An 11357-nucleotide genomic window follows, 5' to 3' on the forward strand; every position below is an offset into this window, starting at 1 on the left:
GGACAGACACACAGCCCAGTCCCACAGGACAGACACACAGCCCAGCCCCTCAGGACAGACACACAGCCCAGTCCCACAGGACAGACACACAGCCCAGCCCCACAGGACAGACAGCCAGCCCAGCCCCACGGGACAGACACACAGCCCAGCCCCACAGGACAGACAGACAGCCCAGCCCCACAGGACAGACACACAGCCCAGTCCCAGGGGACAGACAGACAGACAGCCCAGCCCCACAGGACAGACAGACACACAGCCCAGTCCCACAGGACAGACACACAGCCCAGCCCCTCAGGACAGACACACAGACAGCCCAGCCCCTCAGCACTCCTGGCAGAAGTGCAGGAGCAATCTAGCGGTCAGCCCCGCGCTTCCTGCGCAGGGCCCTGAGCAAGGCCTGGCGGATGTGTGTGGATTTCACGCTGTAGATGACGGGGTTGAGGGCGGGGGGGATGGTGAGGTAGGTGTAGGCCACCACGGTGTTAACCAGGGGAGGAACGTCCTTCCCAAAGCGATGGATCATGGACAGGCCGATCATGGGGATGAAGAACACGAGCACGGCGCAGATGTGGGAGACGCAGGTGTTGAGAGCCTTCAGACACTCCTCCTTGGTGGTGAGGCTGACGACGGTTCTGATGATGAGGACGTAGGACAGCACGATGAAGATGAAGTCCATCCCCACCGTGGATAAGAGAATGATCATCCCGTAGAAGACGTTGACCTTTATGTCTGCGCAGGCCAGGTTCATGATGTCGGGGTGGAAGCAGAAGGAGTGGGACAGCTCCGTCCTGCCGCAGTAGGTCAGCCTCCTGAGCAGGAAGGGCACGGGCAGCAGCGACACCGTCCCCCTCAGCACGATGGCCAGGCCGATCTTCAGCACGGTGCTCCTGGTCAGGATGGCCGCGTGTCTCAGGGGGTGGGAGATGGCGATGAAGCGGTCAAAGGCCATGGCCAGCAGCACGGAGGACTCGATGAAGGACAGGATGTGGATGAAATACATCTGGGTGAGGCAGGCGTCGAAGCCAATCCTGCGCACGTCGAACCAGAAGAGGCCCAGGGTGGTGGGCAGGGTGCAGAGAGCCAAGCCCAGGTCAGTGACGGCCAGCATGGACAGGAAATAGTACATGGGCTCGTGGAGACTTGGGGTCCTCCTGATGATGAACAGGATCACGCAGTTGCCCAGCAGAGCGGTGAGGTAGAGGGCACAGAAAGGGATGGAGATCCAGGGGTGAAGGGCTTCCAGGCCCGGGATGCCCATCATGAGGAAAGCTGCAGGCTGCTGGAAGGAGCCATTGAAATCCCACGGGGTGGGTGGGTCACGCTCCATCCCAGCTCCGCTCTCACATGGCCTAGACCTAAAACAAACCAACAACACAAACTCCACGTGGCTGGACTCTCTGCTGGACAGAGGAGCTGCACATCCCTCCACCTCCCCACCAGCCTCTGCAGGGCTCCCTGTGCTCTCTGGGGGCTGCCACATGTGGCCACACTCTTGTTTATCCATTAAATCCTCAGCTGAAGGAAAAGGATGGACATTTTTTGTTGAAAAAGTGGGGAAAAAAAGAAAGAAATAGTTTAGAGTAAAAAGGACAATATTCCACTATTTCACAGTTGTCCCCAAATTCCAGAGTTTGAGATGCTCTATGGAGTGAGCAAACGCCTTTTCCATGCTCATCCCAGCCACAACCAGGCTGCTAAGCCAAGGCTGCTTTTTTGTGCCAACTGGAGATCAAAAGGCGTGAAAATTGTGGAAGTTTAACCCTGACAGTCCTTCTTATTTAGGAAATCAAGCCTGCAAATGCAAAATTTGTTGTCGCTGGCACAGGCTGCCCAGAGAAGCTGTGGCTGCCCCATCCCTGCAGGTGTTCAATGCCAGATTGGAGCAGCCTGGTGCAGTGGAAGGTGTCCCTGCCCACGGCTGTTGTTGGAACAGGATGGTCTTTAAGGGCCCTCCCAATCCCAACCAGCCTGGGATTCCAAAGAAGAGAGAATCATCCTCTCAGAGCCTCCTGCTCCCAGGTGAGAAGGTGGCTCCCAGGGCAAGGTGGGTTTGCAGTGCTCCTCACACCCAGCCCTGCTGATTTCACAGTCTTGCTGCCAGGTGGAGGGGAATAAATGAGCAAACCCCGGATGGACACAGCGTGTGTGGTGCCTGGGACGTGTGTTGTTAACAGGAAAAGCACAAGATGTTCCAGGTTCAGAGCCCTGGGGAGGATCCTGGGAAGGTCCCTGGAATGAGCTGGAGAGGAGGGGGCACACAGGATGTGGTGGATCCAGGGGAGGGGAGGGAGGCCTTGGCAGGAACCCGGCAGTGTCTGCTCCCGTGGGTGCAGAGGGATGTCAGTGGGACATCCTGCAACAGGAGATCCAGCAACGAGGCTTGTTCAGCCCAGAGAGGAGAAGGTTTGCAGGGCTCCAGCAGCAGCCTTGCCCCACCTCCAAGGAGACATCAGGGAGGCTGGAGCAGGATCTTCAGGGCAGAGCATGGAGGAAGGATGGGAGGCAACGGGAGAAGATGAAACGAGGAAGGTTCAGACTGAATAAAATGAGAAATGTTTCCCCATCGAGCATTGGGGCAGGTTGCCCAGAGGTTGCACATCTCCATCCACAGAAGTTTCCAAGACCCAAGTGGACAAAGCCATGAGACCTCCCAGCTGGCCCTGCATGAGGCAGGTGTTGGACCAGAGATCTTCCAGCATGAATTATCCAATGAAGCTCAGAGCCTTGGTACAATCCAGTTTCCTGCATTTCCTGTGGCAGTGCTGACACTGACAGGGTCCCTGAGCCCCTCAGTGACAGAGTGACCCGCTGGCTGGCTGGGGGAAAGCAGCAAATGTGCCAGATGAGCTAATTAAAGCAAAAAAACGTTTGTGACTTCAGTCCTCCTGCACCTTCCGCAGGATGCAGAGCTCAGGCCTCGGTGTGCCTGGATCATGAGCCAGAGGGTTTGCTGTGACACAGCTCATCTTTGAATAACAGACAATCCTTCCATGACGTATTTATTAGGTTCCTAATACGATTTTCTTCATTAAGTTCTCAGCTTGAGGGTCTAAGTGACAATAAATCCTGAAGCTTAGCAAGGACAAACATCTTCCTGCTCCAGGGCAAAAGCAACACATAAGTGATGGGGCCTGGGGAAAACCCCAAATCATTTGGTTTTCTCCAGGCAGGGCAGAGCCAATGGTTGGTATCAGGATCACCCTGAGCTGCACCCTGCTCTGTCAGGTGCTGAAAGGACAATCTCAGCCCCTCCCCAGGAGAGCCTGGCCAGCCTGGGGGGCTCAGGCATGGGTGGGCAGCTGATGCATCCCTGCTGGTTCCACAGAGCCTGGTGGGACCCCAGGAAACTGCCCACAGGTACCTCTGGTCCTCACTGCTGGCTCACAGCTCCCAAAGGTGAGAGGAGCCCCTCTCTGCCAAGGCAGCAGCACCTGGAGGGTGGGCAGGGGCTGGGATGGAATTGCCAGAGCAGCTGGGGCTGCCCCTGGATCCCTGGCTGGACATTGGGAGCTCCTGGGACAGTGAGAGGTGTCCTTGCCATGGCAGGGCTGGCTCTGGGTGGGATTTGGGGTCCCTTTCTACCCAGAGCATTCCATGATTCTGTGATCTGAGCAGTGAAATCAGTCAGCTGACTCCTGAAACTCAATCACATCTGGGGCCTGGGTTAAAAACCTAAAAAATCTGCGTGTGTGCAGACCTGTGTCCCAGAGCACAGCTCCTGGCACACCCCCAGAGCTCTCAGACACTGAGATTCAACAGCTTTCCAGGAATATGGAGGTGGATAAAGAGACTGTTAGAGCAACAAGAAAAGAAGGGGCTGGTGAGAACTCCTGGGTCTGTAGGAGATGCTTTTCTTTTACAAGAAAACCTTCCCTCAAACCCAACTTTGTCCAACACCAGCAGCTCCCACCAGAGGGAAGGTTACACCACACAGAGGTGTAGAAGTTACTCAGACACAGGATTTATCCCCTCTGAGCTGCTCTGCTTTGTTATGTGTCCCAACCCGTTACAGACACAGATTCCAGCCCCAGAGGGTTTTAGCCCTCCAGGTTTCATGTGTGTGTCTGTAAGGGATCTGTGTAAATATACACACAAAAAATGGATGAGATGCACAAACAGCCAGGCCTGCTTGTTCATGGGCACCTGGATGTGTGCAGGTAACACACAGCTCAACTGACAGCACACGTGTGTCTGCCACAGAATCCCAGAAGCACAGAACCAGAGAAGATCTCCTGGCTGACTGGCATGGGATGGCAACTGCACCTTTCCAGCACAGCCAAGCCCTGGGGAGGGAGCAAACCTCCCATTCCTGGAGGACAGCAAGTTAAAGACCCGTGGCAGCCCCGGGAGGTGGCTGCTGAGCCATCCACCATGGACAGGGTGTCCTGCTCTGTGCCCCAGCTGCTCCTGCCCCCAGGAGCAGCCTCTGCTGGGACAGCCCGGGCACAGGGCTCATGGAGGGCACCGTGTGTCCCTTCTCATGCCTTAAAGACACCTCCAGATCTTGTGCCCATCCCTCAATTTCAAACGGCCAACAATTTGAAATGCTGGAGCTCTAAGGGTTCCTGTCAGCGAGGGCAGGAGCAGGGCCTTGGGAGCTGGGGCTGGGGGAGGCTCAGGAATCTGCTCCTTCCCAAAGAGGAGACGCTGCTCTTTTCACACTGGCATTGCTGCCCTCCCAAGCAACCAAGTGAGGGCTCAGCGAGGGGAGCAGGATCAGCAGAGGGACCCTGGGGATGCAGCCCCTGGAGAGCCCTGGGGACATGGGGACATGGGGACATGGGGACCAGGACAGGCACGGGATGTTCCCACAGCTGGGACGGCCCCCACGAGTGGGAGAGCAGCAGGATCTCACAGCACGTCCTCCTGAGGTGCCACGGTCCCATCCCTCCTCACCCGTGTCACTGTGCCACCAAGGGCTGCCACTGTCCCACCCGTGTCACTGTCCCACCCGTGTCACTGTGCCACCACAGCAGTGCCACTGTCCCACCCGTGTCACTGTCCCACCACAGCAGTGTCACTGTCCCACCTGTGTCACTGTGCCACCAAGGGCTGCCACTGTCACACCCGTGTCACTGTGCCACCAAGGGCTGCCACTGTCACACCCGTGTCACTGTCCCACCAGTGCCACTGTCCCACCACAGCAGTGCCACTGTGCCACCCGTGTCACTGTGCCACCAAGGGCTGTCACTGTCCCACCCGTGTCACTGTGCCACCACAGCAGTGTCACTGTCCCACCGTGTCACTGTGCCACCACAGCAGTGCCACTGTCACACCCGTGTCACTGTGCCACCACAGCAGTGCCACTGTCACACCTGTGTCACTGTGCCACCAAGGGCTGCCACTGTCCCACCCGTGTCACTGTGCCACCACAGCAGTGCCACTGTCCCACCATGTCACTGTGCCACCACAGCAGTGTCACTGTCCCACCCGTGTCACTGTGCCACCAGTGTCACTGTCCCACCCATGTCACTGTGCCACCACAGCAGTGTCACTGTCCCACCCGTGTCACTGTCCCACCCGTGTCACTGTGCCACCCGTGTCACTGTGCCACCACAGCAGTGCCACTGTCCCACCCGTGTCACTGTCCCACCCCAGCAGTGTCACTGTCCCACCAGTGTCACTGTCCCACCCGTGTCACTGTGCCACCCCAGCAGTGTCACTGTCCCACCCGTGTCACTGTGCCACCCCAGCAGTGCCACTGTCCCACCCGTGTCACTGTCCCACCCGTGTCACTGTGCCACCCCAGGGTGCAGGGGGGAGCTGCCTGCACTTACCGAGGGTGCCGGGGGCTCTCGGGCCAGCGCAGGCTCAGCCCTGTCGAGGATCAGAGGCCGATGCCGTGTCCGTGTCCATGTCTGTACCTGTGGCCGTGTCCCTGTCCCTGTCCGTGTCCCTGTCCCTGTCCGTGTCCCCTGGCCCCAGGGCAGCCCTTATAACGCTGCCCCTGCCCAATCACCCGGAGCCGCGGCTCCCGTGCGCAAGCAGCGGGAGGAGTGTGTGCAGTAAATGAGCATTTCCATTTATGCTGCTCTCCCAGCAGGCAGCCTTTTCTCCTGATAGTTTATTGCTGACATGTTTATGGCTCCTGGTGATTTATGGCTGGCAGTGCCGCAGCCACTGCGCTGGCAATACACCTCATTTTTATTGGGAGGATAAATCTGTAGTGGAAATAATAAATTTTGCGAGAGGAGAACATCGCTCCGAGGGAATGACAGAGGGGAAGTTCTGGCTGTCTCCCCTTTGAGCAGTGAGACATCAAATGCTTAATTAAAATCATATTATATTGCACAATAAAAACGAATGGGATGTCACAAAGGCAAACACAGCCCCAGGTGTCCCCTCGGGCGGCCCAGGAGCCGCCTGTGTCGAGATGTCTTGTGGCAGTGAGTTTATCTTTGCCCCTCAGCTGTGGGGTGGAAACTGAATTTAACCACAATTTCTGTGCCTGAACCAGGCCAGGAAGAGCAAATGGGTTTGTCTCACCAAGAGGTGTCTGTAGAAAATGCAGCCTCTGGCTCTAGAAGACACTTCTGCAGCTGTAAACCCATCTGTGCTGGGGCACTGCCCGCCAGGGACAGCAGGAGGTTCACAGAGTCCTGGGATGGGTGACACTGGGGAAGCTGTCCAAGAGCACCGAGCCCAACCTGTGCCTGAACCCCACTGTCACCCTGAAAACTCAGCTTCTGAGCTTGCTGCCATGGTTTTGTAAGGACTTTCCCAGGACAGTAACTATAAACATAGATATGTGTACATTCTTTCTGTTCCACGTCTTGTGATGGGCATCTCTCATGGGCAGTGCAGTGAGAAAGTGTTATCCTGACCATCCAATCCCTGGCCATGGTCAGGAGCCTATAAATCCTGGGAGGAAAAATAAACTCTGCTCTTCTTTTCACCACACCTCCACCTGTGTCCGTGTGATCTGTTCATCTTCAGTGGCAACACCCCACCTTGTCCCCAGGGCACCAAGTGCCACGTCCATCCCTTCCCTGGTCACCCCCAGGGATGGGCACTGCAAAGGTTTTCACATGGGAGGGCAGGACAAGAGAATCAGGCCTCAGGCTGGGCCAGGGGAGGCTCAGGGTGGACAGCAGCAGGAATTTGCCCATGGAAAGGGAGCTCAGGCCTTGGCAGGGGCTGCCCAGGGAGCTTTGCAGTGCCCATCCCTGGAGGTGCCCAAGGAAGGGCTGGACGTGGCACTCAGGGCTCTGCCCTGGGGACAAGGTGGGCATCGGGCACAGCTGGGACTCCATGGGCTGGGAGGGCTTTTCCAGCACCAGGATCCCGGGATTCTGGGATTCCATGTCCAGCTTCCCACACTCCTCTCAGCACTGCCCCTGCACCCTGCCCTGCAGTTTGTGAGGACTGGCTCAGGCTCAGCCCACGAGCGCTGCCAGCGCAGAATGCCGGAGCCAAGGGCGCCCGTGCCCACCCCAGCTGGGCTCCTGGGAACGCTCTCGTTATTTCCTTAAAGATGGGAAAACAGATGAAAGCTGCTCACAGCCCTCCCCACACAGCAATTCCCACGTGCCTGGGAAAGGGAATTCAGCAGAAAACCAGCAAGAGTGGCTTGGTGGGAGCACAGCAGGGAGACATCCCTGTGGGAAGCTTGGTGTGGGCAACTCTTGAGGCACAAATCAGAGGAATTGTGAGGTTTGGAGCACATAGGGAAGGTGAAACCATCTCACACTGTGCAATAGGTGTGCAGGTGATTCAAGCAAGTTGTGGCTGCCCCATCCCTGGAAGGGTTCAAGGCCAGGCTGGAGCAGGCTGCTCTGGTGCAAGGTTCCTGCCCATGGCAGGGGGGAAACGGGATGGGCTTTAAGGTTCACCTGCAACCAAACCACTCTGGAGTTCTGTTATGTTGAGTAAACTAAAGAATGCTCCATCCTGCCATCCTGCCACCAAGAGTGGCTATTAATGGCCATTTAGGAAGGTCATTTTCGGTTTATCATTCCCTTGGCACACGTCCCAGCATCTGGCAATCAATTCAGAGGTTTCCCGAGCAGGAGGCAGCACCTCAGCCATCGTATTTCATAGGAAACAAAAAAATCTCTCACCTGTGGACTTGTCTGATCATTTTACATATCCTTTGGGATCCCACCATTCCCAGCAGTGATGAGTTCCAGAATTCTACTATAAGCTCATTTTAAAAAGTATTTTTTTACTTGATCAAAATCATAGAAAGGTTTGTGCTAGCAGTGAGCTCAAATACCTGTTTATAAATGTTCTTCAATATATCTTTAATATACTGACATTTTCAGGGTGTGCTCTCCCCTTCCTGGTTCACGTAGTGTGAGAGAAGCTGCATAAGGATTCCATATGGATCATCTCCCTGCCTTTTTTTATCTTACAGACCTTTCCTGTATTGCTTTACTGTCTCTGCTCAGGGCTGAAAACTCCTTTTCTGACAATCTCGATTTCTACAGGAGCTTCCTTAGAGTGGTCAGGCTGATAGATGGAATTGTTGTGGGTTCCTTCCAACCAAATCTTCCCCTTCCCCTTCCCCTTCCCCTTCCCCTTCCCCTTCCCCTTCCCCTTCCCCTTCCCCTTCCCCTTCCCCTTCCCCTTCCCCTTCCCCTTCCCCTTCCCTTTCCCCTTTCCCTTTCCCTTCCCCTTCCCCTTCCCCTTCTCTTGCTTTTCTGTTTTCTCACTCTGCACAAGTCCCTGGCAGGAGGGGACAGCCGGGGGGGTCGGGCTCTGCTGCCAGGGAACAGGGACAGGAGGAGAGCTCAGGCCTCAGGCTGGGCCAGGGGTGGCTCAGGGTGGACAGCAGCAGGAATTTGCCCATGGAAAGGGAGCTCAGGCCTTGGCAGGAGCTGCCCAGGGAGCTTTGCAGTGCCCATCCCTGGAGGTGCCCAAGGAAGGGCTGGACGTGGCACTCAGGGCTCTGCCCTGGGGACAAGGTGGGGACAGGTTACAGATTGGACTCCATGGGCTGGGAGGCCTTTTCCAGCACCAGGATCCTGGGATTCATCATCTTATGAACAGCAGGGTGACCTTAACACTGAGCATGGAAGAAGCAGCAGAGGGAGATGCTCCCAGGCCAGGCCAGGCTGTTTCTCACACCTGCACAGGTGAGGGCACGGGGGCAGTTCCAGGAGGGAAATGATGACTTTAATTGAAATCAGCACAAAGGCCCAGCTAAAGCCAGGTGGAATCAGCCAATTTCCTGTGCTGCCCTGAGAGCCACATGGGAGCCCTGTGGCCCCCACAGCCCATCCTGCCAAGGGAATGAGCTCTCCAGGGGCAAACATTGACACAGTTCATGCCTGGCTTGGTCCATCAGGGAAATAACCCATGGGGGCTCAGGGAATGCAGAGGCACAGGGAGTGAGGCTGTACAGGCAGCAGCCTCCACCTTTAGTGCACGGGATGGAAAATCAAACAGTCCCAGAGACATCTGCAAACAGAGGCTGGTGCTTGCTGTATTGAACCAGAGGACAGAGGGGTCCAGGGCACAGCCTGGGGGCACAGCTGGAACCACAAACCTCTGTCTGGTGGGACAGTGCTGGCTCAGAGCTGCAAATGGAAGAGATCTGAAGCTCTGAGACAGTGTCCAGAGGAGGTTCAGCCCTAGGGAGGGTCAGCTGAGCCTGGAGGAGCCTGAGGTCAGAGCTCCCCGGGGCTGCAGCTCCTCCCGAGGGGCAGCGCAGGGACAGCTCCGGGCTCTGCTCCTGCCACAGGGACAGCAGCAGGGAGCGGCTGCAGCTGGCCCAGCAGGGATTTAGGTTGGCTTTTAGGGCAAGGCTCTTCTTTCCCCAGAGGCTGCTGGCACTGCCCAGGCTCCCCAGGGAATGGGCACGGCCCCGAGGCTGCCAGAGCTCCAGGAGCATCCAGGGATGCCCAGGCTGGGCTTGTTGGGGGGTCTGGGCAGGGCAGGGGGGCACTGGGGGATCCCTGGGGGTTCATTCCCACTCAGGACATTCTGGGATTCTAAATAACAGCTGGGATGCAGTAAATGTACCCTGATGGGGAAGGACTGTCAGGGGAAGCTGTGGAACTCCTGCTGCTGGCTGCTCCCAAGGACAGCAGCACCACGCTGGGGACTCTTGGACAAATGTCCCTCCTGAGGAGCTTCCTCACAGCTGTGGCTCCTGCTCAGGCTCCCCATCCACAGCACAGCTCCACCAGCAGTGGCTGCAGGGCAGAGGGCACAGGGTACCCGTGGGGACACCACTGCTCTGCCCAGGCCACACCAAAGTGTCACTGAAAAGCTCACTTTGATTTCTGGTGCGTTCCCCGGTGCCCAAAATGGGCCAGATGGATCCAGGGGCTTGCCAGGGGCAGGGACAGCTACACTCTGCTCTGCAGGAGGATTTCCTTCCTAGAAAGAATTAATTTAATGCTTTTCAGCTTGCCTGGCCGTATCTGGATCAAAGAGGCAGGGGTGAGGTGTGTGAATGGTGCAGGATTTTCACATTTTTCTTCACCCTGTTTCACTAAGTTTAAAGACACCAAAATTCCAGAATATGGAATCATAGAATCCCTGACCAGTTTGGGTTGGGAGGGACCCTAAAGCTCACCCTGTTCCACCCTCTGCCATGGGCAGGGGCACCTTTCACTAGACCAGGTTGCTCCAAGGCCTTTCCTACCTGGCCTGGAACACTTGCAGGGATATAATTCTGAAAAGGTTTAAAAGAGTCTTGATCTCCTCAACAGATCTTATGTTCTGCAGTTTGAAGTAGCTTCATTCTCATAAGGCCAAATGTGTCCATCCTCCTTTATCACTCTGTTATAATGGGATTTTTGGAAAATATTGCACCAGGCATCTCACTAACAACGCAAGGAAATGAGGGCAGAGCTGTGAGGAGAGGCAGTAACAACATTATGCTGCAATTCTGCAATGGTTTCTTCAAAATAAATCACTGTTATGTCATCAAACTGGTCAAAATTCAATCTGGCAAAACATTATCAGAGGATTCTGCTTCCAGAAGGGATGGGAGAAAGATGCAGGGGAATTTATGGGCAGCTGTGATGCTGAGTGATCTCAGAACCTGTGCTGCCCTTGGACAGAAGGTTTTGTGTTTTTATCACTGACCAGCTGTGTCTCTTGGGGTCCCTTGTGGCTCTGCACAGGTCCCTGGCAGGAGGGGACAGCTGCCCCAGGGAACAGGGACAGGAGGAGAGGGAACAGGGGAGGCTCAGGGTGGACATTTCCTTCCTGGAAAACATTGCCCAGCCCTGGAACAGCTGCCCAGGGTAAAAGCTGAGGGTTTGTTTCTGCAGGACCTAAAAAGCCATAAACACCTCCCATGGTCCCACCCACCAGGGGAAACCTCAGCCCAAGTGTTTGGGATCTGGGATGTGGGGTTGGGGTTAGGATCTGGTTTGAAGTTTCCTTCTTTGGGCTGACAG

The 11357-nt window shown here is 56.0% G+C and overlaps 1 protein-coding gene across 1 annotated transcript; it reads right to left on the reverse strand.

Annotated features, from left to right (window-relative positions):
- Positions 1–312: 312 nt before the first annotated feature.
- On the reverse strand, positions 313–5851 carry LOC131588365 (olfactory receptor 51G2-like). The gene is made up of 2 exons (XM_058857193.1): positions 5778–5851; positions 313–1355 (listed from the first exon to the last, which is right to left on the reverse strand). The coding sequence occupies exon 2, from the start codon at positions 1325–1327 to the stop codon at positions 353–355; it is 975 nt and encodes a 324-aa protein (XP_058713176.1). The 5' UTR covers positions 1328–1355; positions 5778–5851; the 3' UTR covers positions 313–352.
- Between the last annotated feature and the right edge of the window lie 5506 nt (positions 5852–11357).

The sequence above is a fragment of the Poecile atricapillus genome, chromosome 1, assembly GCF_030490865.1.
Source record: "Poecile atricapillus isolate bPoeAtr1 chromosome 1, bPoeAtr1.hap1, whole genome shotgun sequence".
Taxonomy (NCBI): Eukaryota; Metazoa; Chordata; class Aves; order Passeriformes; family Paridae; genus Poecile; species Poecile atricapillus.

Coding starts and splice junctions, on each gene's coding strand:
- LOC131588365 (XM_058857193.1), bottom strand. CDS start 1,327: ATGGAGCGTGACCCACCCACCCCGTGGGATTTCAATGGCTCCTTCCAG.